Source organism: Nelumbo lutea, chromosome 1 (genome assembly GCF_056320005.1).
Source record: "Nelumbo lutea isolate HS-2025 chromosome 1, American lotus-T2T, whole genome shotgun sequence".
Classification (NCBI taxonomy): Eukaryota; Viridiplantae; Streptophyta; class Magnoliopsida; order Proteales; family Nelumbonaceae; genus Nelumbo; species Nelumbo lutea.
Genome location: NC_142684.1, coordinates 215,185,721 through 215,211,232, shown reverse-complemented (window position 1 = coordinate 215,211,232; position 25,512 = coordinate 215,185,721). Strand labels below are relative to the sequence as shown.

General features: G+C 38.6%; 2 protein-coding genes across 4 annotated transcripts in view; one reads left to right on the top strand and one right to left on the bottom strand.

Annotated features, from left to right (window-relative positions):
• Window positions 1-659: 659 nt before the first annotated feature.
• On the bottom strand, window positions 660-6,741 carry LOC148880926 (homeobox-leucine zipper protein ROC3-like). 3 transcript variants are annotated; one of them, XM_088963017.1, is made up of 13 exons: window positions 6,620-6,692; window positions 6,461-6,532; window positions 5,859-6,100; window positions 5,579-5,745; window positions 5,276-5,393; window positions 4,614-4,802; window positions 3,925-4,401; window positions 3,553-3,654; window positions 3,247-3,459; window positions 2,982-3,150; window positions 2,529-2,797; window positions 2,316-2,411; window positions 660-1,890 (listed from the first exon to the last, which is right to left on the bottom strand). In XM_088963017.1, exons 3-13 carry the CDS (start codon window positions 6,003-6,005, stop codon window positions 1,426-1,428), a joined length of 2,412 nt encoding a protein of 803 aa, XP_088819143.1. In that variant the 5' UTR covers window positions 6,006-6,100; window positions 6,461-6,532; window positions 6,620-6,692; the 3' UTR covers window positions 660-1,425. The 3 variants fall into 3 exon arrangements, with proteins under 3 accessions (XP_088819143.1, XP_088819141.1, XP_088819144.1); XM_088963015.1 differs by lacking the exon at window positions 6,461-6,532 and having other exon boundaries at window positions 6,620-6,741; XM_088963018.1 differs by lacking the exons at window positions 5,859-6,100; window positions 6,461-6,532 and having other exon boundaries at window positions 6,620-6,734.
• A 1,386-nt stretch (window positions 6,742-8,127) lies between these two features.
• The window catches only part of LOC148880925 (uncharacterized protein At4g02000-like), a 42,291-nt gene continuing 24,906 nt past the window's right edge, over window positions 8,128-25,512 (top strand). Inside the window, exons 1-2 of the mRNA XM_088977578.1 lie at window positions 8,128-8,208; window positions 8,407-8,809. Coding sequence (XP_088833704.1) covers window positions 8,128-8,208; window positions 8,407-8,809 — 484 coding nt within the window. The remainder of the gene's footprint in view (window positions 8,209-8,406; window positions 8,810-25,512) is intronic.

The window sequence follows — 25,512 nt, the reverse complement described above, 5'->3', positions numbered from 1 at the left end:
CTGATTGTCTTACAATACTTGCCATTAATGTCATTCCTAACTAGAAGACTAGAAATTAAGTTAGGTCGTAACTAGGATAGAGACAACTTAATTAAGTAGGAACTAAGTAGGTTGTAACTACTAACTAGGAACTAACTACTAACTACTAACTACTAAGTCGGTTCGGTTCGGGTCAGGTCGGTTTCAATTTTCACACATGAAAACCAGAACCTACATGAACCATCGGTTTACTTGAAACCGACCAGTATTGAAGAAAACCTGGCCGACTTGGGTTGGGTCGGTCCGGGTTGATTGATTTGGTCGGGTTGGGTCTTCTTATGAACAGCCCTACTAATATCAATAAAAATAATATTTTTAATATAGTTTTTAGAATGGATTAGTTTTTTTAGATATAAAAAAGGGGCAGAAATACCGTTCAGCTCTTTCTTCCTCCAAACCACCGAACAATCTAGCAATAGGGTCATCGGTCAGCCACCAATCTAGCAATTCCAGTTCACAGTGATTCCCCAAATCCACTATTTTTTCGGAGTGCATTCAAACTCAGGGAATCCCTCGAGAAAAAAAAAAGCCTATATTGGCGTCGCCGGACTGGCTCTGTCCGTCTGTTTTAGTTAAAACAGAGAAATCAGAAACTGGAAATGGCAATAGAAAGACAACAGTAAGAAGCAAGAAGAACAACAACTATAATAAGAATAAACACAATTAGTCGGGCCGGAAAGAGAAGAAGAAGAAAAACAAATTAAAGGAGGGGACCCAACACACAAGGAGAAGTCAATTCCCGAACCAACATCCTTGCATACTGGTGAAGCCAGTGAATTCCACATTAATGCGCGGATTAGCCTTACCAGGAAGCGAGGATCTAATCTGGTGCGTTCTTGACTTCCTCTAACCATTTCACTTCGCTTTACACAACACACTTCCCTACTACAATCTTGAATCTAATTCCTTTCTTTTTTTCCCCCTTAATATTATTTAATTTCTACCATATTTTCTTTCCCAATTTCCATTTACTACTGCTTTTCCGCCTGCAAATTCCCGGAAGCCTCCCATCGATCTCTTTCCATTAAAGAGAAAACCCAGAGGAGATTCAAAACAGAAGATGACCCTTATAACATTGAGATAGCATTACCCATGAAGCAAGGCCCTTTTTTTGTCCTTTTGGGTCCCTATTCTTTTCTCTTCTTGGCAAGACCAGCAGCATGCAAATGACAATAATGCCCCCCTTTTTCTTCATTGGAGGGTATTATGGTCATTTGATCACATTTACCTCTCACCGATCTCCTTGCTTCTTGGGTACACGACGTCTTGAGTGGCAATACCTTTTTTTTTTTTTTTTTTTTTTTTTTTTTCTGTTAACGGGGTGGTGGGGTTCTTTTGATGGCGAGGGAGGGAGGCTTCGGGTAACTTCGGTGGTGATTTTGACAATCAACTAGATGCTGCAGCTGGCTCAGTGGAGCCTCCGCCACCGGCGCCCGCACCGCCACCATCAGTGCTGCTGCTGTTGCTCAGAGCTGCATTGATTTGCTGCACAGTATTGCATATATGGTTATTGATTGCTGTGACGCTCGAGAGGTTGAGCTTCGCGGATGGCACTGTGCTTGCCAACACCTGGAGCCCTACGGTAAGTAAGCAGCCTGGAGATGGTCCGTTTGCGCCCTCCGATGGTATGCCGCTCCCGTTGCAGCTAATGCTTCCACCGACGCCGGCCGACCCTACTGGAATTACGACAAACCCTATGGGAAGAAGGGGAATGTACGATGGATCCTCGCCGCTCATTGCCAGCTGAACGGCATCAACATCCATGGTAGTATAGACAATGAGGCTCCCAGATGGATCGGTGCAACTCTCCTGCAGCATGAGCTCTACGTTCTGTGATGAGTTGCTCGATGCCTGCATGCATGCAAAATTAACCAAAATGTTCATATCTCTAGACTAGAAATAATGGAAATAGAAATAAAAAATGGATGGCGTGTCTGATCTCATCCTACTTTACTCCACAAAGGCAAAAACGTGTACGGTTAGAAGATTTTGCCATTTTCAGGCAAGTCGTATTTCAATTTGCTGGGAATCTCCTTCAGAAAAACAGTCGTTGATTCTAAAGAAAGGTTGCATGGATTCATGGGTTCTAATCGTTTAACCATCATTATTTCAACTAACAACTGCTACTACTGATGAGTTATAGATTTCATGTTAGGACAGTAGCATACGAAGCATTTAGATTTTCAGAAAAAAAAAAGCTACCGAAGAATCATTGAAAACCGGGTGCATCTGATTAAGGATCCCAAAAATTCAAAAAGCGTTGGAAAGAATCTTACGTTTATACGAAGAAGTGAAATGCAATTCCCAGGATGAGAGCCATTGGCAATGTGAGCAACTTCATGTAATGAATTTCCACCGGAGAGAACATCCAACTGCGGGACAACATCATTAATTAGTTATCTGAGGCTCCTCGAGCCGGGCCCTACTATATTCTTTTCTATTCCATGAAATTGAGAAGACGGAAAGAATTAACAACATCGTTAAAATACCTGAGATCTGCGGCGTTCATCCCTCAAAAGGTCGAACACTTGGTGATGGGGAAATGGTAGCCATGTTGTGGAGACGGCACAAAGAATCATTCCATTCGGTTGTCCGGCTTCTGTGTTCTTTCTAGTTGTTATCCGAACAGTGTCATCCACTGAATCAGAGAGGGCTGTCCATGAATGGCTTCCAGAAGTGCTAACATTGATGCAGAAAGTTCTTATCATTCTATGCGCCAGCTTCATCATATTCTTTCTTGCTTCGGGAGAAGGTATCACTGCAAGTAAACCAAAGCCTACCAAAGATAAGTAACGACGTACTACGTAGAAGAAGACAAATTAAGAAGGTTAGCTGCTTCGTTATCCCAAGTCAATACATGCATACATACATACACATATACATATACTTATGTTTGTTATTCATGTAGACATAATTCATGCATATTGGAAGAAAAGTAGCACCTCCGAGATCAGATATATTTCTAGCCATGAGGCTTGCAAATCTCTCACATTGCCGCTGTAGCACTGCCAACCAGCGCTGAGCACCAAATGCCAACCCACTGTTCATGAAGTCGTTAAATATTTTGTGTACTGGTTTATCCTCTATCTCTGCATGTTCTATCCATGTCACCTGCATGCATACAAATGGCTTACATTGAAAGAATCAACAGAAATTCAGTGTTTTTTTTTGTTTTAAAAAAACAATATGTTAAGGTTGGATCGTCACCCTTGAGTATCCATTTGGCATATCTTGAATAATGCAGCCAGAAGGTCGTCTTCTGTATCTGGGGAAGCAAGTTTGAAGATTGTCATGGAAATTATCAACAGGGAAATCAACAATTGCCCAAGTCCCCTCTTCCACATTTTGTTGGCAGTAACGAAGAAAATGAGCTTCTCGCGTTGGCACCAAGGGTGACTGAACCTGCAACTCTGCATACATCTACCCGAAGAAAAAAAAAAGGTTAAGACTTCAAAAATCATATTTTAAAAAGAACGAATTTACGCTAAAGAGTAAAATTAGGATCACGATTACCAGGTGAAGGGAACCGCTTGCATGGCCAGAAACCCCAGAAGTTATAATCTGAACAGTTCTTGCTTTAGATACAATAGACGGAAACAGTTCCATCCATTTGTTCTGGAAAATAAAGAAAGAAGAAGTTTTGAATTAGAGTGCGAAAAGACAGAGTACAAATAGTTAAGCTCAAAATCTAATTTGGATTTTCCTTTTTCTTTTTTATTAGAGAACATATGACAACAATTCAATAAATATTAATATTTGATTAACATAGCTAGAAATGGGATTAAAAAGAATCTTTGCGGCCTGCCTCAAGTATTTTACTTCACAAGGAAGTGATTAAACCTTCAAACAGCGTCTAAGTTCGTAGTTATTTAAATCGGGACTTACAGCATCTAAGAATGCATCCACCAGAGTGATGCTGTTCATTATAACGAGAGCGCTATCTCTAGTGGCTTCCGTCCTGAACTCACTACTTTGCTGCTTGACGTTCAGTGGCCATGGAAACATTCTCGCATGCTCTTCTAGGTTGAGAACTTCCTTGTTACCATTGCTGCTTCGAACCCAGAGAGGATCAGTCGCATGACACATCTTTAATAGTTCATCCATGGCTGTCATGGCAAGTTCCAGAGCTAGAGGCTTCTCCTGTTCAATGATCATACAGCCTCCAGCTGCAATGAATTGGTTCTCCGGCATTGGGGGTACTGGAATTATGTCAGTGCAGTTGTTTATAGGTTCATGGAAATGCCTCGAGTAGATGCCCATATCAAGGTCCAATGAGGGCAGCATAAGATGAGGTCCTGCCGGTGGTAGTGATTGTAATGACCGGCTACTGTATCGTGAAGCGACGCAAGTGATACGTTCGAGCTGCAAAAGTAGAAAGCCCAGCCAGTTTTTAATTTTGATTTATTTTCGAATCAACAGAAGCTACTGTAAATGACTTGAATAGCGAGAACCCATCCATATACATACGAAGCTGATGATCAATTCCACTGTTTGTCTACGAGGCAAACAACGATTTTTCGAAATGATTAATTGTTTACATAATTACGTTCAGATAGTCTGCAGCAGGGCAATACCTCCTCTTTGAGTCTGGCATTTTCAAGGCGAAGGTGCTGTTCGTCGAAGGACATCTCTCCGAGAATGGCTGAACCTCCACAGTTTGGGCAGATAACATTTCTCAGGGCTGTTTGCAGGCGGAAGTTCTCGTTCTTTAAGTTCTCATTTTCTGCTCTAAGTAACACGTTATCTGCTCGGTCCTGTTGAGCCTGTTATTTATACCAGAGAGGTAGAAACAACAGATTAATGAAGGAAGAAGAAAGATAAAAAAAGAAAACAAATAGTATAGTCTATATTATTAATATGGGATTTTAAGTCTTATCCTACGCATACTAGTGTATTTTATTCTTCAACCTTGAGAGAACTCTTTAAAAGTTTGGGCTGGACTCCACAGCTAAGAACCTTACAGCTTACAGTACTGGTTCTGCAACTGAGGAAAGACATGAACAGGTAGGGTTTATTGCGCTCCCCAGTGTGTATTTAAGGAGTTTTCCAACCAGAATAAATGCGCTTTTTCTCTACAGTGCGCATATGTTGATAGTTAACGCGTAGCTCTACCTCTACGTAAGCACTTAAATCCGTCCTCGAAAATCAAAGTTGCGTGTGTCAACAGTACAGCAACATCACAAGGCGAATTAGGGTTAGGGTAAAAACCAGAGAAGTAGGGTGCTAACGTGCGCACCTTTATCTGTGTCCTCCGGTTCTGGAACCAGAACTTGACTTGGCGAGGTTTGAGACCGAGCTCTTGGCTTAGTTTCATCCTTTGCTTGTCGTCAGGGTGCGGACATTCCTTGAACAGACTAAATCCACAACATTAACGTAAAAAATATGTACTAGAAACAAACGAAATAAACAATTATATAATTCAGAAGAATAAGAGATCCTGAGACAAAGACATATATAGCCAGTGAGTCAAGCAGAATTTTAGGTTCTAAAGTGAGTAAGATAGCAAATGAGGGTTTAGACTTAGAGTGAGAAATCGTACGCTTCCATTTCTTGAATCTGGCGAGCAGTGTGTCTGTGATAACGTTTCTTCTTAGGCTGCTGCTCGTTCTCTTGCTCATCGCCAGAGACGCCTTCTACATGCCCACTACCAGACCCGCTTCTCTCCATCTCCTCCTCCTTCCCTCTAACCACCCCGACTTCTTCTTTCTGCAACAAAGCAAAATGTACCCAGTTAGCCTTCTGGCCGGAACATTTTAGCATGGAATGAAATCGTAGAAAGGGACTTGACTGATTTTGCTCAGGCAAGTAAGGAAAGTTACCGGAATGATGGCAGAGAAAGGATGGAAAGGGAGGTTTGACATGAAATTGAGATTAGAGTTTCGGATCGGCGACGAGAAGAGTGGGTCTGAAGAGACTACGTTTCCTCCTATTGATGACAGAACCTGACAATCTCCTCCGCCATACATTCTTGCTCCCAGCCAGAACTTAACCCAGAAAAGATACTATCAGATGTTGTTATGTTCTTTTTTGCATCACTCGATCGGAGCAGACCTGCGGTTCTCTTTTTGTCCAGAAACGAAACATGAACGGTTACATACTGAAGAAGGTTACTGCTTTTAGAACCCAAAAAACAGCCTCCAAAATTAGCCAAAACAAATAGGAAATATTCTGGAATCGCTCCGAAAGATCGAGCAGATCTTTAAACAATAGCAATCCACCTAGACTGAGTAAACTGAAAAGAAGAAGAAGAAAAAGGATTTATAGAAGAGTGGGACGATCCCAAGAATAAGCCCGAAAAATCCTCTAGCTAGCTAGAATCACCAAATCCAAAGCATGCAGTAAATAAAACCAACCCACAAAAGAAAGATGACCAAAACCCAGATCGAGAATATGAACCAGAATCGCATAAAAGCACTGATACCTCAACGACTGATTTCTCCTGAAAGGTTGAAGAAACTTAGAAGATTTTTGAGTTCCAAAACCGCCATCGAAGCTCGAAAAGATGAAAAAGAAGAGGCAAAGATGTAGAAGAAGAAAATAATTCGATTAAAGAGAAAGCAGAGTGAGAGAAAATAAATACCGGTGTCGGTGTTTTTCGGAAATGGAGAAGTCGGAGAAGTTGAAGCAAGATTATAGGTTGTCTGGTTGCTGAATTTCTGAGACCGACTCACGGTCTCCACTCTTCTTTCCTTCTCTCCTCCCTATTTCTCTCTCTCTCTTTGTAATTTCACTCTCCCCACCCCACCATAACTCTCGGTAATAATTAGTTACCGTACGGGGTAAATGCGACCTTAACTACGGTTGACAGAAACCGATAACGCAGTTAATCCGTCAATGCTGCCCGCGAACACGTGGAGCTGTTTCAGTGGAAGAGGAAGCGTTTTTCTGAAGGGTGAAAAGTCAACCTTTTGAGTCCTTTTCTAACCTTTCCATCTTCGGTTCTTTATATTTATTCTTTTCTTTTCTGTTTCTTTTTATATGTGAATGTTGTTCCACCATCGCTAGATAGGAATCTACTTGTACTAGTTGGGTTAGACTCACCGGATTGGAATCTTTTTGTTGGAATTAGAATGATGGATTAGGGCCATACAGATAGTGTGATGGCCCACTTTGATGAGATAAAAAAAAAGAAGAATTCTAATAATAGATAGGGTTTTGATGCATTGATATTGTTCAGTGGCTGCAATTAATAACTTGTATCACAACATGTTCTATCAATCCTCGGCTCCTCCGTGCCCATGTGTAAAAGATCAAAAGAGTGTAATCCTCTTAACAACATGGATTCCAAATCCTTTCTCCATCTCCCATCATCCCCTTCCATTCCCTAAGCCTAGAGCCAATACCATCCACTGATCCAATACAAATAAAGCGTTTATTTGGCATCGTTGCCGTTTTCTGGAGCAACGATACTACATCAGCATTACATTGAAAAAAATGGTGCTCTAGGAAAAATGCATTTGTTTAGAATTGTTTTTTTTTTTATAAAAAACAGTACTCTAAGCCATGTCTTGGAAATCAATAAGTCATAATTTGGAGTAATACCAAATTTGACGTTTCCTAGAGCTGCAGCTCATTATTGCCAATAGGGCTGTGATGTGGCATTGGACAATGGGTGTTAGTGCTGAAAACGTTTACTAGAGTATTGGTACCAAACAGAAAAAGTTGTTGTTGCTCAAGGAAACATCCTTCTTGAGGACAATAATTCCAAACAAAAATAAAAGCAAAATGGTATTTCCAACCACACATCAGCAGCACCGTTTTCTCTGCATCTGCAGCATCAATGCCAAATATATACAAAAACAACAATTTTTTACCAACAGGAGATAATTTTATTAATCTTGTAATTAGGGATGAGAATGATGGATAAGGACCATACAAACAAGGTTTAGCCCTATTTAATGTTATAAAAGAAACATTGTAATGGCATTGATTCTGTTGAGTGGCTATTATTGAGATACAATAGATAGAATTATTAACAGCTCACTCTAGAAAATCCAGTCGGGGAAGTTTGGGTCCGCAACATACTCACCAAGAGTTGTCTCTCGCTCTTACTAGTTTCACCTATCTCTGAGTTACTGTGACTAAGAGATGGCGGCCCTACAGAAGAAATCTATGGACAATGTGTTGAAAGAAGACGAAGGAAAGATCTTCGAGGCAAAAGCTGAGGATGTCATTGGTTTTTAGAGTGCTATCAAATAAACAGGTTCGTGTTGCAGGGCTAAAAGATTATCTGGTGAAAGCTTGGAAGCTTAAAGACAACAAAGAAATTACATAGTTTGTGGTGGATTCTTATCTTGTAAGATGCAAATCTAGAGAGGCCAGGGAATTATTCCTTAGAATTTCAATGACGATGCTATCTTTATTGAGAGATGTCTTGCGGATAAGCCCCCGGAGAAATACAGATTGGGTTCTATTGACTATTGGATTCAAATCTATGGTCTCGCCATTGATTACCTCACCTTCAATGTCGGCATCAAGCTTACAGCTGAAGTGGAGAAACCTTGTGAGTCAAAACTGGAGGAGGCTGAGCTTTGGAGTAAATATATTCGAATCAGAGTCAAGATGGATATTAACAAGGAGCTGGTTAAACAAAGGAAATACAAACTCCTAAATGGTGAGATAATCGATGTCTCTTACAGATATAAGAGGCTGCTCAGATTCTGTTTTTTCTGTGGCAGAATTGGTCATTTGATCGAGGCTTGCTCTTTCAAGGCTGATATGGACGAGCGTATTGACAATGAAACTGATAGGAGAAGCAAGTTCTGCCAAGGTACAATATGGCCCGCTGATCCGAAGCAAGCCAATCACACAATCAGAAAAAAGAAAAGTTGAAGGAAAATTGACGATCCAAAGTCACCAAGGAGAGAGGAGTTTCAGCAGTCAAGAAGGAGCTCGCGCCGGGAAACCCAGCATTCTGTTTCCAGCGTGTGTCCCGGCAATAGTAGCAGTGGGACTGAGAAAGGAAGTGTTTGGGAGGAAGGGAGAACGTCGGCCGAAGGCGAAAAGTCGGCGACCCGAATCAAGAGGGGGTTAGACGATAGGGTTAGCCCATCGTCTGGAATCATGGGGGATTTTAATTGGTCCAAGCCTTTCTGGTATCATGCAGCATAGTTTTTTTCATGGTTTTTAAAATCGACTCGGTGGTTAGGGGTCTGGTTATCGGTTGGAGCGGTCTGACCGTCTGAATCGAACGATTGGTTTGTTCTGACAAAAAAAATTGTAAAACGGTTAAAACCGTTCGAATGATTAATTAATCGATTCAGCGATTTGTTAATCAAAACCAACCATTTGAAGGAAAAAATCAACTTTAGGGAAAAACGAAACCAATCAAATGACCATTCTCGATTTTTCCAGTCCGATTTTGAAAACCATGGAGAACAAGTCTTCCCTATAACTAACCAAAGCAACTACAAAGCCACCATCAATTCGTTCAACTGACACCAATTGGCTGGTCATAAATGAGGTGAAAAAGGATACACCCCCTACGAAAGATTTTTTTCTTTTATGCAAAAATATGTTGACCTTAAATAAGGTTATTTAAGACCGTGCCATATATAGCTGTTTATATCTTGCACTTTGTGAATAAGAATGTGAATCACATAGGATCACCATGATGTGATGACTTCAACCATCAATTTTGCTTTTCTATTTGATTTGTTCATCAAGTTTAATATGATTAATTAACTTATAATATATAAAGAAATTCTAAGACATCTAATAAAATCCACTTTGGATATAAAACAATAAATAGATCTAAATATTAGAATAAGCCAAGCTGCAGTAAATAATAAAATTAATAGAGGTAATTTTTATTTATCCTTGAAGATTTTGGATATATGGGCATTAAGGGGGGAGCTTTCAATTTTAGGGTTTTAGGAAGAATAAGAGAAGAGATAAATGAACAAGCCAACTACACCTTGAATTCCAATCCCTCCCTGCATATAAGATGAAATCCATTAAAATAAAGACATGTCCCACCATCTATAGGGCGCTGAATTCAAAAAGAAAAGGTGTTAATGGAGTTTGTTGCTAGCATAGTAGCATTCCTGATACAAATTATTGATGGATATATTAAATTTGTTTTTGGTCTGTTGTTTTGTGGAGTCAAGTGCTAAAGAGTCGTCAGTCGTCATTTGACTTGGAAGAATAAAAATAGTTGGTAGCATTCAGTATTTAACAGTCAAAGAGTCAATTAAGGAATCAATGAACCACGCAAATAGTGGAACCCATTTAATGTTCATGGCTTTTGTACTGTTATACATTGGCAGTATTCAAGACTCATCATCAAGATAGAGCACTGCTAGCTGGATCCCCTGTGCCTGTGGTGGGGATCCTATATTTAATCAAAGTCATTATTCAAATTAGCTGTTTGATTATTTAATTTCTTTCTTTCTTTCCTTTTTAATGAAAAAAATCAACCCTAACTATTAAACAAGATAATTTAATAAACAATCAAAATTCAAAGATCATCCAACCATACTACTTTCTGCATAAAAAATCACTTAGATGTGTCCATCCAACCAACTACACATGAACCGAGTGGTTAGGTTTTGCACCGAAGAACCAATTTTCAATGATCACTCATAATGTCAACAAATGGAGGATAAAATCTAATTTTGGGGCACTCAGATCTTCTTTATATGTGTGCAGTAATAGATTGTCAATTGTCTGTTTCCAGCTGACAAACCCAAACATATTCAACACTATAACAAAGGTTTTTCAGCTATATTTTGGGTCCCCAAATATATCTATGTTTAGCAATTTCCTATTATAATCATTTTGTAAATGAGATATAAGGCTCCGTTTGATTTGTAGGAATAAGGGTCTGGATTCAGAATTAGAATGGGTTATTCCGATTCCAACTGTTTAGTTGAGTGGAATTGAAATCCCATTTTTATTCCTGTTGGAATGGGATTCCCCCTTTTGAGGGAGTGGCCATTTCCTGCCCTGTCCCTCTTTTGGGAATGAAATCCCATTTTTGGTGATTTTAATTTTCATTTTCATTCTTGTCTGAATCAAACAGACTATAGGAATAGATCATTTCGATTCTGATTCCGACTATAAACCAAACGGACCCTAAGATATTTTGACAAGAGAGAGAGAGAGTGCAAAGGCTTTTCAGTTATAATTGGGTTTTATATATATTGTCCGATTGTCCCTATAAGGACACACTGTTTTTAATCAATTTGGGATCAGGCTCTACTCTGACCCAGCCCAGAACCCCACCAACTGACAGGCCTAGCTATAGAGAAGACTTAAGACAAGCCACACATGCACAGACACATACACTCAGAACTGAATTATATTAGCGCATCAGCCAGTTGAGTTTCTTCTTCTTCTTCTTCTCATTTATTTTTATTTGTTAGTTTGTGGGGAAGAACTGATAATGCAGTTGAAGACTTGAGTTGATCAACAGGGCTGTTGTACAGGTGCTTTGTAGCCTTCTATAGTCTATAGTTTATACTAGGAGTGTTAATGGACCAGTTTTGGATTGGATGCCGTCTATAATGAATTTATATTGGATTGGGTTGGATTGAGCCAATATCTGGTCAAATGATAGAAGATAAGAACATAGGTGTCAATGAACCAGATTTGGATTAGAATTTCTCTAAATTAAAACAAATTTGAATGATTCTGACATTGAATTGGGCCGGTCTAAAATATTCATTGGATAAATTCACATTGGACTGGATCAGATTGGACCAAATCAAATCCAATTAAAATAGACGGTATAGATTAAAGTTGACTTCAATTTCAGCCATGTGCTCTAATTGAAGTAGACTTATTTGGTTAAATGAAAGGATTCATTAGTTTTGCGGGTGTTAAGGCGTAAGTGACTTCTAAATTTATAGAAACAATTAGAGCACATGTAGGCTCTTGATAAGGATTTTTTTTTTTTTTTTTTTCAATTGTAAAGCCTATAGTTTGATGTCCCACCTAGCAGATTTGTTGGGACAAAACAAGTCTACAAGTAAAAGGAAAATAACATCTTATTCATCAAGGTGTTTGACAATCAAAGTGCAACCCAAAAAACAAAAGCTATATTTATGAGACATCACTTGTAATCTTTCAGGATGGAGACATGTAGATTATTGAGCAAAGGTGGAACTTGGTAAATTTAATTTATATAAGTTGAATTTTTTCCCTTTACCTTAATTATGACTATACAAATTAACTTTTTCCCCTTTTTCCTTAATTATTTCTTTTCTTTATTTTATTTGAGAATAGCGAGGAAGAAAGAAGGGAAGATAGGAGTGTGATTGTGTGAATGGGAATTGAGCCCCGTTATGACGTGTAGGACAAAAAGGAGACTTAATGGCTGAGCTAAGTTATAGCATCCCCCCCGATATCTAACAACAACCTCCCTTCTTTTATTCATTTCATACTTGACTATTTTCTCCTAACGACAAAGAGACACACTTTCATTAAACGGAAAAGTTAGCATCCAACATACCCAACAACCTCCTACCCTTTTTTTTTTGGGTAAATTGCTGAGTCTTCAAACTTGGTAATTGCCATCACGTCCCCTTAAAAACTTTTTAATACAGTGCAAGTCCTTTTACAAAAAGTTAATATTGAAGTCAGTTTCTATAAAACAAAAAATAAAGTAAAATTGTTTAAAATTTACTATAACTTTTCAGCCTATTTGTTTTTTAGTAAGTTATTTATTTGGATAAATACACTTATTCGGGTAAGTTTTTATTTCTTAGGAAACACTTACTCGGATAAGTGCATTTACTCATGTTATTTTATTTTTCATGTAAATAAGGCAATGGCCATTTTAATCATAAAAATCCATTATTAAAAGAGACATTTTTGTTTCATTCAAGTTTTGACAATTTTCCCCTTAGGTGGGAAAGTTATTTACTTGCCTAGGAGATGGTTATCACATACTTGGGTAGGTGGTACCTAGGAAAATAAACTTTCTCCGGTCCTTACATAAATTTAAAAAAGAAACATAGGATTTTTGAAACTAAAATCCCATTGACCAACTTTCCCTCCTCTCAAAATTTAAAAAAACGCCCCTTAAACTCATTATAACTTTTCAAAACGTCCAAAAAACCTCATATTGATAAATTTTTATTTTCCAAAACTCACCCTTCATTAGAGAACTGTTAGTTTACATTGATAAAACTTGTCCAAACAGGCATAAATAATTTTTTTATGACCAAACTATCCCTTGCCGAGTCAATGTCAGCCTTATTTTTTTTAGTTACCAAATATACAGTACATCAGAGTTGCAGGTGCGCAAGAACTCGCGGGGAAGATGACAAAGGCAGTGGTCTATCCCATTTTGGCCACCGCCTTCGTCGTCTTCCTCATCATCTCTGTTACTGGTTGCGCATTTGGAGAAATAGAGCGAAGAAAAGGGATTAAGTGACTGCGATTCCCATCTAGCGAGTTTGGGGGTATGGAGGGATGATTAAATGATGAGGGAAAGCTAAAAATAACAGACACGTTGCTTGTTCATTGGAATGTTCAACAAAAAACCTGGAGGTACGCGATACGAACTGGGATGGTGTAATATTTCTCTCAAGGAATGTCTCTATCGGGAAAAGTTTTGATAGAGAAAAATAACATGAATACGTGACGGAGAATTTATTTTCCCGCACAGTTTTGAATTTGATGAAAATAGGGGCGTTTTTTTTGAATATTGAATAATGGGTTGAATGTAATAAAGGGTAAAATGGTAATTTATTAATACACATTAGTCCTCTTTGAAAAGTTATGGTGAGTTTAAGAGAAATGTTGGAAAGTCATGATGAGATTTAGACAATTTCTCAAAAATAAATAAAATACAAATTTTATGAAGTTGGAGTTTTACCTCATGAGAAATTGATATGAAGGATAAATTTGGAAAAAAATTAATTTCGAAAAAGATATTGGAAGGATTTGGGGTAGCAAGTGATATGAAGAGAAAATTTGAAATATAAACATTTTGGTCGAAGTAATTGTATGGGTGTTTTGAACATTTTCGTGCATCTTGTTATGCACCAATCGAGGATTGGCTCGTTAGTCTGTTAGTTGGTTTGTTCCAGTATTGACATGGAGTTAAGTCCCACAACCAGCACTTTGGGGAAAAAAGGTTCAGGGGGAAGTTGTTAATGGAGCATAGCACCAAATACCGAAAATATTAAAAAAAAATCATATGGGATATACTTGCAATATATCAAAAAATTTAGGGGAGATGATTGTAATTACTGAACTTCTAGGGAGGTTTCAAGAATTTTTTTGATTGAGAAATCACAAGGTGTTATATTAATAATAAGGAAGGAACAGGTTATACATGGAAAAAAATTGAATTCAGGGCATGCTATCATTGCTATACAAAAATTGCCTTTTAACACTAGATTTAGTTCCTAAAAAGGGGGGGGGGGGGGGGGCGGTTTGCTGGATTGTTAAATAAGGAAGTTAAAGTAGGATTGATTGAGCTTTCAATTATATTTGCTTTTATGATACTTGGATTTGGGGGAAACAAGTATATACATGAAATTTGAGATCTGTTATGTGAACTTAGAATATGTTAGCCACCTTATTTTACTTTAGAAAAGATTTGGTTTCTGATTCACCCTTCAACTGCTCTAAAGAAAAATGCATAAAAGACAAATATAGTTTGAAGTGTTGATGGAATCATTGAAAGTCTAATAATCAAACCAACCAAATCGTTTGCATGGAGAGAGAGAGAGGACTGCATGCAATTGTATTAATCAAGGAATATCATTGTCTTGAAAAAGCAATAGTTCCTTATCAGAATTAGATTATTGTTTGAGCTTAATAGCTTTTGGTCCAATTCATTGTATTCTACCATATGCCATAGTCCTAATAAAAGACAAGTGAATAATCATAATCACATTATTCTTTAAAATTTATTTTCCTAAAATTTTGGTTAACCTATTTAGTAGCTATCTTGGCAATTTAAGGTTAAGATTGAATATGAAGGGGTGGGAGATTCATCATATGGATGGCCGAACCCTACAGAAAGGTTGGGCGAAATTTCAAAAATTTCTTTACTCTCATCCGGGAATCCTATTCCCAATTTAGAAAGCTGCATTTTCAAGGTTCGTTCTTGTAACCAAATCGAACTAAATCTAAAACCAATATAAGGGAGGGACATACCTGATACGGAATCCACGAAAGAATACTCCTTCCAACGTAGGTGTTCATGCCCAAAGAGAGTACGAAATCCTCCCTCCACTAAAGATGACATAGCTTAGGGTGAGGCATGATCAACAAGTAGTTCTTCACCAAGAACTAGTGATTCTTCAGCAAGAATCGAATGGAACAATGGGCACAACTTCCAAATTATTTTTTCCGACAAGAAACAATATCAAGATCAAATCTTGATCCAATCCAAGAACTGGAGATCGAACAAGGTGAGGCGGCAAGAGCAAGAAGAAAAAGAGAAGAAGGCAAAAGCAGTCTAACTGTATTGTCTTCTCTTTGTATTCAGCGAATGTGTCTTTGGAAGTTCGCCCTGCTCTCTTATTTATAGTCTTAAAGAGAAAATTTCCTAATCCCATTAAGAGTTTCCTAATTCAAATCTTTTATTTGGATCTAGACTCTTTAAGTGATAAGGATAATCCCTTATCTTATTTGCAGATAAAGATCAGCCTTACTAATCAAATTAGGAGTTCCTTTGATCCAAATCTTTATTTGGATCTAAACTCTTTAAGTGGATAAGGATAATCCCTTATCTTATCTACTGATTCAAATCCCAGATCCGCCCTTATTTAATTATTCTAATTAACCCAATTCCAAATGGGCTTTTAGGCCTATTAAGCTTTCAAGCTCACTTCCTCTTTAATGTTGACTAGCTTGACTCTCTTTGTATGGCATGGGACCCTATTATTGATCTACACATCTGCCATATGTGTTCAGCCTAGCCTCTATTACAAGGCCTGGCTGAATTCACTACTGAATGCAGTGAACCCCTGAGTCCATCACTATGGGCTCTTAATAGGCCCAACATTTACACTAAATGGTCCTTGAGTCCAGCCATCTTATGAAGACCCAAGAACTGTGGGCAGATGTAAGATTATCCCATCAGGTATAATCCTCAATGGTCTTACACTTAACCTCTCAGCCCATAATGATCAAACACTGCCCGACAAGACAGGACCTCTCCCTCGGCTGCAAGGTGCAGTGCTGCACTCTCTACTCATATGGATCCTGGGAATTAAAAACTTTTGCAAACATTTTGAAACCATAATATATATATATATATATATATATTTTGCAAAACAAATTTCAATGGTTAAAATCAATCACCGACAGTTTAGGTTTCCATCAGAGAGAGTGCATCCCCGATCATTCACTTTGTCTGACAAATGGGCTGATCCTGTCACTATGATCACCCACTCAAATGAATTCTTGGACTGTCCCAACATACCCAGGTTTTGACCCCCTCTAAGGATCTCACTGATTGGCATATCAAAGACAATCCAATTCGACATCTAGTGCAGTATCATAATCGAGTCTAGGGGTCTGGTGTAACATTCCAGTTTTGCCCATCTATCTCCAAGGTCCAAGGAAATACTAGAATTTTGGTCTGGTTCAGGGTTTTAAGAAAACCCACACTGCATGTACCTTAGGTCTCATCCTAGTAGTTGAGATAAGCCACCCCAACCAACTTGGTGGTACATCAGCTTCAGCCTTGGCAGGATAAATCTCCCCAGATCTATCCAGCGGCTATGAAGATTCTAAACTAACATGAGTTTCATAAGTGTCTAGTTTAAGGGTATTACACAGAAACACATCATAATAACATGAATCAAATATGTACTTTTTTCATTTACAATAAATGTCATAATGTACATCATGCTGATTGGTGCTAAGGGCATACACTGTCTAACAACTCCCACTTGCACTTAGGTTCAATCGGGTATAAGCAGGAATCCCATACTTTTCATGTGTTTCTCAAACACTTTCTGTGTTAGTGGCTTAGTCAATGGTCTGCTACATTTTTCACTGATGCTACCTTCTGAATCAGGACTTCCCCTCTTCCAACTATCTCCTGTAGTACATGGTACTTTCTCTCGATGTGCTTTGATTTCGAGTGGGCTCATGGCTCCTTAGCCTGAGGAATGGCTCTAGTGTTGTCACACAACAATGGAATGGATGATGTGCTGGATGGAACTACTCCTAACTCCTGAATGAACTTCTTCATCCATACGGCTTCCTTGGCAGCTTCACTTGCGGCAATGTACTCGGTTTCGGTTGTGGAATCTGTAGTGGACCCTTGTTTGCTGCTTTTCCAGGTAATTGCACAAGACCCCACCGTAAAGATGTATTTAGATGTAGACTTTCTATCATCTAGGCCTAACTGAAAATCAACATCGGTATACCCAAGGATCTATAGTGAATTACCATCGAATACCAGACAAAACTCTTTTGTCATTCGAAGGTATTTTAGTATGTTTTTCACAATGGTCCAATGTTCTTGTCTTGGGTCAAATTGGTATCTACTTTCCACACTCACGGCCTGAGCAATGTCTTGCCGAGTGCACAACATGACATACATGATGCTCCCTATGGCAGAGGCATAGGGAACTTCCTTCATGCCCTCAATCTCATCAGGTGCCTTGGGAGACATACCCATGGAGAGAATGACTCCATGCCTGAAAGGAACATTTCCTTTCTTGAAGTTCTCCATACTGTATCTTTTGACTACCTTGTTAATGTAAGTAGATTAGGATAATCCTATATTCCTCTTCGATCTATCTTTATAGAATCGAAGTCCCAAGTTATAAGAGGCATCTTCAAGATCTTTCATGGAGAATTGTTGCGAAAGCCATACTTTCACCGTAGTCAGCATTCCTACATCATTCCCAATGAATAGAATGTCATCTACATACAAAACCAAGAACGTAACCTTATCCCCACTGGTCTTCCTGTAAACACAGGGCTCATCCAGATTCTGTTCAAAGTCAAAATGTTTGACAATAGAGTCAAACCAGATGTTCTAGCTCCTAGAAGTTTGCTTAAGTCCATAAATGGATCAATTAAGTTTACATACCATGTGTTCCTGACCTGCAACTATGAAACCTTGCGGTTGCTGCATATAGATATCTTCAATAAGATTTTCATTTAGGAACGCGGTTCTGACATCCATTTGCCAAATCTCGTAGTCATGGTATGCTGATGTAGCTAACAGGATCCTATTGGATTTAAGCATGGCCACGGGCAAAAAGGTTTCCTCATAATCGATTCCTTCTTTATGAGTGTACCCTTTCGCCACAAGACGAGCCTTATAAGTCTCAACCTTACCATCGGGGCCATTCTTCCTCTTATAGATCCATTTGCAACCAATTGCTTTTAACCCAGGGGGCGGATCAATCAGAGTCCAGACTCCATTGGTCTCCATTGAGTCCATCTTAGCTCTCATGATATCTACCCACATCAAGGAATTTATGTCCAACATAGCTTACGTATAAGTTACGGGATCCTCCTCATTGGTCGTGGCTTCCACCAAGTAACTTTTTTTGTCATAGTCGTAACGAACTAGAGGCCTGAATTACCGGATAGATCTCCTAGGTTGGTTATTAACTGGAGCTTGTGGGATATCTCCCACTACTCTTGAGCTCTCCTCATCAAGAACAACTTATTGATGATGATTGTTCAGGATGTAATCTTCCTCCAAGAAATGGACATTTCGACTATAAAACACATTTTGTTCTCCTGGGTGATAGAATAAATACCCTACAGAGCCTTTTGGGTAACCTACAAATAGACAACGACTGGTCTTAGATTCTAATTTGCCAACACTTGTTCTTTTAACATATACCGGGCAACCCCAAATCTTCAAGTGTCTTACTAAAGCTCATAGGGAGTCTTTGGAATGGATTTGGTTGAAACATAGTTTAATACGTATATCGTAGTCTCTAATGCGTAACCCCAAAAGGATGTGGGTAATTTCAAGTGTACGAGAAGTGGTCGGACCATATCCAATAAAGTCTAGTTCATCCTTCCTGATACACCGTTTAATTGTGGTGTAGCAGGAGGAGCTAGTTGTGATACTTTCCCATTTTCCTTTAAGTAGTCCCTGAATTCGTCAGAGAGATATTCGCCTCCTCGATCTGATCAAAGGGCCTTAATGTGTCTCTCCAACTGTTTTTCGACAACTTGCTTGAACTTTTTGAACTTTTCAAATGATTCAGACTTGTGTCTCTGTAGGTACACGTAACCATACCGAGAGTGATCATCGGTGAATGTTATAAAATAAATGTGTTGGTTACATGTCTTAACATTCAGGGGACCACATACATCAATATATATAAGGTCAAGTGTGCCTGTTGATCTTTCAGGCTTACCGTTAAATGGTCGTTTCGTCATCTTACCCTGAAGGCAAGGTTCACAGGTTGGAAGATCTTCTACAGTTAGAAAATACAAATGATCATCCTTTACGAATCTTATGATACGATCTATATTAATGTGGCCAAGTCGGTAATGCCACAGGTACATGGGATTAACTGTATCATGGGTTCTTTTCTTGGGGTTATTATCCAACATAGTTTCGATTATATTTGTTTCCAAAGAAGGATGAAGAACATAGAGACCATTCTCAAGTTCTCCATATGCGAGGAATTTGTTATTTCTTTTGATAGTAATCATATTATTAAAGAGAACAGAATATCGATTCGCACATAGTTTTGAAACAGAAATCAAATTTTTTCTCAAATTGGGTACATAAAGACAATCTTTTAATGTAATTGTTCATTCTCTGAAATACAATTCTATAGTTCCTATGGCTGTAGCTACAACGCTTGTAGAAGTCCCCAAGTAAAGAATCACTTCACCATTACTCAGTCTTCCGCTTGTCCTGAATGCCTGCAATGTGTTACATGCATGAGTAGAAGCCCCGAAGTCAATACACCAGGAAGAAGAAGTCACCAACATATTGGTTTATATGACAAAGGATTCGAAATTACATTGTTTCTTGGTATCCAGGTACTGAGGATAGTTCCTCTTCTAGTGGTCGGCCTATTTGCAGAAGTGACAAGCATTTGATGCCTTGTCCTTCATCTACCTTTTAGGTTTGCCAATTTTCTTCTGAGGTTTCTTCTTTGTTTTCCTCTTCTTCTTGCCTAATTTGCCACCTTCAACAAGCATGACAATGGGCTCATCCTTTTTTATCAATTCCTCGGCCCTCTACAACATATTGCTGAGTTCCTAGAGGCTAAAATTTAGTTTGTTCATATTGTAATTCATTATGAACTAATTGAAGGAAGGAGGTAAAGAATTCAGGATGACATCAACTTTGGTGACATGATCTCGCCTAGATCCAAGAGCCTCCAGTTCATTGATGTACCCCATCATCTTAAGACAATGGTCATGAATTAGTTGGTTCTTGGACATTTGTGCGGTTATAAACTGTTTTAGGACCTTCTGATGAGTAGAACGATTCTACTCCTCTTACATTGTCATTAGACTATCCAAGATATCTTTGGACACTTCGATCTGATTGAATTGTCGTTGTGTCTGGTTGTCTAAGGAGGCTATGATATAACACCGGACAAGAGAGTTTTTCTCCTCCCATTCTTGATATTCCCTCCTGTAGGCCTCAGAAGCCTTATCACCCGGACGATCCGAAGCAGGGTTCTTATCAACCTTGTCAAATTTCTCGGACGTCAGGACCAGCATAAGGTTACGATACCAGTCAACGTAATTTGGGCCTTTAAGCTTATTGTCATCCAACAGTTTGGCGAATTGTCCGTTTGCCATTTCTAATAAAGGCAAAGCAAATATTAGTCCACAACCTGATTTGATTCATGTTATCTACATAGATGTGGATTTTAATCTTTGTTCAATTTCCATTTTGTTTATCTCTGAGATGTTCCTCCTATCTCAGTGATGGAGACTGCAAACTATGTCTCTAGAAATGTGGGAAATCACATAGGGTGAGCGGAACCAACTATTTCAGCTACATAACCCCACCACCTTCTATGAAGGATCACTTCCACTCATCTCATGAGCTTTCCCTTTGGCCTTTGTTAGACAAGGTTCATTGCCATTTTAGGTTAAACATTTCTATCCAGTGAGTGCTTACCCATCATATTCGTGAACACCAAAGTACCGTGAGAGAATATTCCATTATAGGATAGGCCACTCCTACATTGGTCTATGGCGCCCCTATCATCTTATGAAACAATCCAACAAATCCAATAGCAAATGGATAGCCCAATTTTATGGTGCATTTCCTCATTACTGAAGGACCCATCTTCATGTTAATGATGGAAGGCCTTTAGAGAGTTCATCATATGAATCTCCCTATCACATGCACTCATATTTTAGTGAAGGGAATGGAATATTACACCCTAGTTTTATTTAGGTCAAACCAAAGTAGCTCCCACTGACTTTCTCAAAGCCAAATTTAAATAGATCCTAAACAGCTAGGGTTCTGCATGGTTCCTCTTGGGGAGGAAGCTGATGTGGGGCCCATAAAATAGGGAGATCATCCAATGATCTTATGGACACCATGGCAATGATGTGCATTCAACCATGGTGTGCATAAGAGCCACTATTGAAATAATCATGGGCCAAGTACCTATGGTCCATGTACGTAGCATATCACACATCCATACATCACATGCATGAAATAAATTGATCCAATCAATTAAAATATCTGTAAAAACTTTAATTAATTAGATTAAATTAGTATTATCCCAACAGAGCCCATAATGTTATCATATAACATTATCTAGGTACATGCGTTGTACTACAAAAAGCAATTCGGCCCATGTAGCTAATTTAGGGCTGATTCAGTCATTACAATATTAAAATTAGGTTTTGCAGAGGTGGGCTGAATTAAAGATTGAAGTGGGCCATCGACTCTTTAGCCTGAATCGAATTAGGGTTAGAAAAAGAAACACCATCGAACTAACAGTTCGGTCCAACTAATTTGGACCAAATCTGGTGTAAATCGACCCAAGTTTTGGTGTTCAGTTCAAGATTTAATTCAAGAATAATGATCTGAAAAAAAAATAATTCAAGATAATCAAATTATCAAGATACTAATATTAGAGGGTTGCATTGTGATTTTCTTGGATATCCTGCAAACCTGCAAAGAACAGTTAATCATAGATTGTATAATCGATATCTGCAAAATCGCAGATCGCAAAACTTGTTTCTGCGAAAATTTCTTCTCCTCTGTTGCACTCTCCAACGATCTCCAGATGGAAATAAAATAGAAAAACCTAATTTTTCTATTATTACATCACATCAAAATCCTCTACAATTTGTCTAAAAGAAATTATTTATAGACCAGAATTGAATAGAATAGAAATCGCAGTGTGCCAATCTTGGCACCACAAAGATTCGATCTCCATCACTTGTGCAACCCAAAAATTCAAGAAAAATTCACAGAACAATTCTATAAATTTCAGGGAATAATAAAGATTTATTTTCCATATCATCTGCCCATAATCTAGGAACCAATTTTTAGAAAAAATGCTAATTGCGCAAATCAGGTAGAACGCTTTCTGCCCATTTGCGTATATTCAGATCTGTCCTAATTTGGTTCAAGACTTGAACCTGGCTCTGATACCACTGAAGGAATGGGAGATCCATCATATGGATGGTTGAACCCTGTAGGAAGGTTGGGCGAATTTTCAAAATTTTTTTTACTCCCATCCGGGAATCCTATTCCCAATTTAAAAAACTGCATTTTCAAGGTTCGCTCTTATAACCAAACCGGACCAAATCTGAAACCAAAATAAGGGAGGGATATACCTGATACGGAATCCACACAAGAATGTAGGTGTTCACGCCCAAAGAGAGTACCAAATCCTCCATCCACTGAAGATGACACAATTTAGATAATTAATTTTGTTTGATTGCAGTGTAAATGAAGTAAATTAAGACATAATGCAGAATAAAGTAAAAACCAAAACAAAATTAAGCAAGAATTTATATATATTTTTTACATTTGTACTAATGCAAATAAATTTGCACTGCAGCCAAACACAGCCTAAAGTTTCATTAGTGTTTGATTTTTTAGCTTGGAAAAGAAACTTCAGTAGTTGAGAAATACCCGGTTGTTGCAACACTTGAATTGAGAATATTCACCCTCTGTTTGAAAATTGACATGGAAAATTAGAAGGAATGTCATTTTCTTACAACAATTACTTTGCTTTTGGTAATTAAATTGTTGCTTCTATGTTGTATCAGCTTTCCTACTCATAAGGCGGTATATGTAAAGTTGGTGCATATTAGTTTTGGTCAATATATAGTTAGATATGATGTTAATTTGGCATTGATGTCTGCTTATGAGCAAATATCACCCTTGAGGCCTTGACTACTGCCTGAATCAATCATGATTTTTGCATTCATGCACCAACGGTATCCATATATTGAGATTAATAAGAAGCTAGTTAGCTAGTCCAACTCGTGTAGGTATCCTAGGAAATGAAATTAATTAATTACACATCACCCCCTCTGCCCTCCCCTTCTGTGGGTCGGGGTATTTTTTGTTGCAATCGAGGTTTAAAGTATTTATATATGTCGGATTGTATCGGTTGATATGTATTATTTCATGGCCTTTTCGATATACCTTTACAGTGGATGTATCGGGGTTCTGATTGGTTCAGGGGGTGGGAAAACTCTAAACTGACCAACTAAACTGATTTTGAAAAAAAAACTAAAAGAAAAAACAGTATCGATATCACCCGATATGTCTCTACCAACGTATCGGACATATTGATATTTTGAACCTTGGTTGCAACTGCCAATTTTACCTTGGAATTCCTCCGGAAATTATGCAAAGATAAGGTCAAGATTGGAATTGGGCAATCGCCAACCCAAACATGTAGACTTCTCCCCCAGTATTGTTTGGATGTATGAATTATTAATTGCATGGTACATTGTAGCTTTGGACGGCTAATCTGTTAGACCATGCATCCATCCTCTTTGGTCCCTAATTAGACCACCACTGGCACTGGCCACAACTTGACACATTTGCTCCGTGGGTCATGGACATAAAGCTACGTAAGTCACGCTTGACAACAGCTCATCACCATTTTTTCTTATTGGGTTTTAATATGGAAGATTGGCGCATCTCTTGACTCTTGACCCAGATCGACGTGGCAGAACATTGAACACATGATGAACAGAGAATGGAAGTATCCATTCTGGGTTTCTCTCTCATCTCATGTGGCCAGTACGTACTAGTAGGGCTTCAGCTATTCACCATGCACAGCAACCTCTTTTGATGTAACACATTTAAACTCAACTAGAAATTTTTTTTAACTCAGCTGCCTCCACAAATCTCATCATCACTCGTTTATTTGGGCATGTACTCGAGATAGTAATTAACATTAGGCCATAAGATGAAATTGTTCTTGAATGGTAAGGACTACAATTGTCTCTTGAGAAAGGTGTATTTATTTTAAAGGATAGAGGCATAAAGTCAATCTGATTTTTGTGTCAATTGAATCTTATACAGCTGGGGTTTAATTTGTATTTGGACAGCTCGAATCTTCCACCAGTGGTCTGAAAAAGCTAGATAGTACAACATTTATAGTGATAGCGAAATGTTTCTCTCCTAATGAATTTTTACGGCTAGCATTACTTGAGAAGCGGCTACCTAGCTATAGTATATTTCGCTGATTAGAACTAAGAACTAACACCAGATGAGGATGTCAAGTTTAGACAATCCAAGCTGTCCCTATCCACTGGACTACTCCGATTGGTGGTCCATACTCCATAGATGAGACCAAACTGATCTGTTTAGAAAGCTTGCTCCTGTGTTCAGATGTTCAGATGCAACAATTAACATTTTTTCCCATTGGGAGAAGACTACTATATAGATAGACATGGGGGAGAGAGAGATGTGTAATATGGTCCATCTATGTCTTTTGCCACTAGTGAGTAGTTCTATTGACCAATGCATCAAGTACTGTCGTGGTGGTGTTGTAGTCTTTTAATTACAGGAAGCATCTCTATTACTCTATCTAATGTACAGCATTTTGTATTTGAGTGAAACAATCTAGTGTCGTGACTCATTTCGGAGTCTTCGGACTCTAGCTAGTCCAATCTCAACCTTTGCACATGTTCGATTTGATATGTTAGGCCTGTGGGATAATGGTAGGGCCTGACCCAAATTGGGCTTGAGTTGAAGCTTCAGGTAGCCCAAACAAATCCTAGTTCAGGTCAGACAGTAGACAGGACCCAAGTCTAGGACAATAAGCTCTTAGATGTTAGAAATATAGCATATAATGTGTATAAACTTGTAATTACAGATTGTATTTATATAAAGTGCTATCTAAGTGTCATTATGTCATACTCCTCTCTCTCTCTAGCTGGACATCTTGGGTTGCCCTTGGATCGCTCTAAGCCTGTGGCAGAGTTTCTAATTATCCGTACCATATGAAGCTAGGGGGCATAACTTCTTACGGAATGGTAACGTTTAGGCCCACAAGCACCGGGTTTAACTCAGGCCTATAGATTTAGGACCCCTACGAATTGGGCCTAACTCCG

Bases quoted from the DNA above. Each gene is read 5' to 3' on its own strand.
- LOC148880926 (XM_088963015.1), bottom strand. From the start codon at position 6,005: ATGTATGGCGGAGGAGATTGTCAGGTTCTGTCATCAATAGGAGGAAAC. The intron at 4,402-4,613 runs GTATTGCCCTGC...CTACTTTTGCAG, and splicing joins ATGCCAGACTCAAAGAGGAG to CTCGAACGTATCACTTGCGT. The intron at 3,655-3,924 runs GTAAGTCCCGAT...TTTATTTTCCAG, and splicing joins TGGATGCATTCTTAGATGCT to AACAAATGGATGGAACTGTT.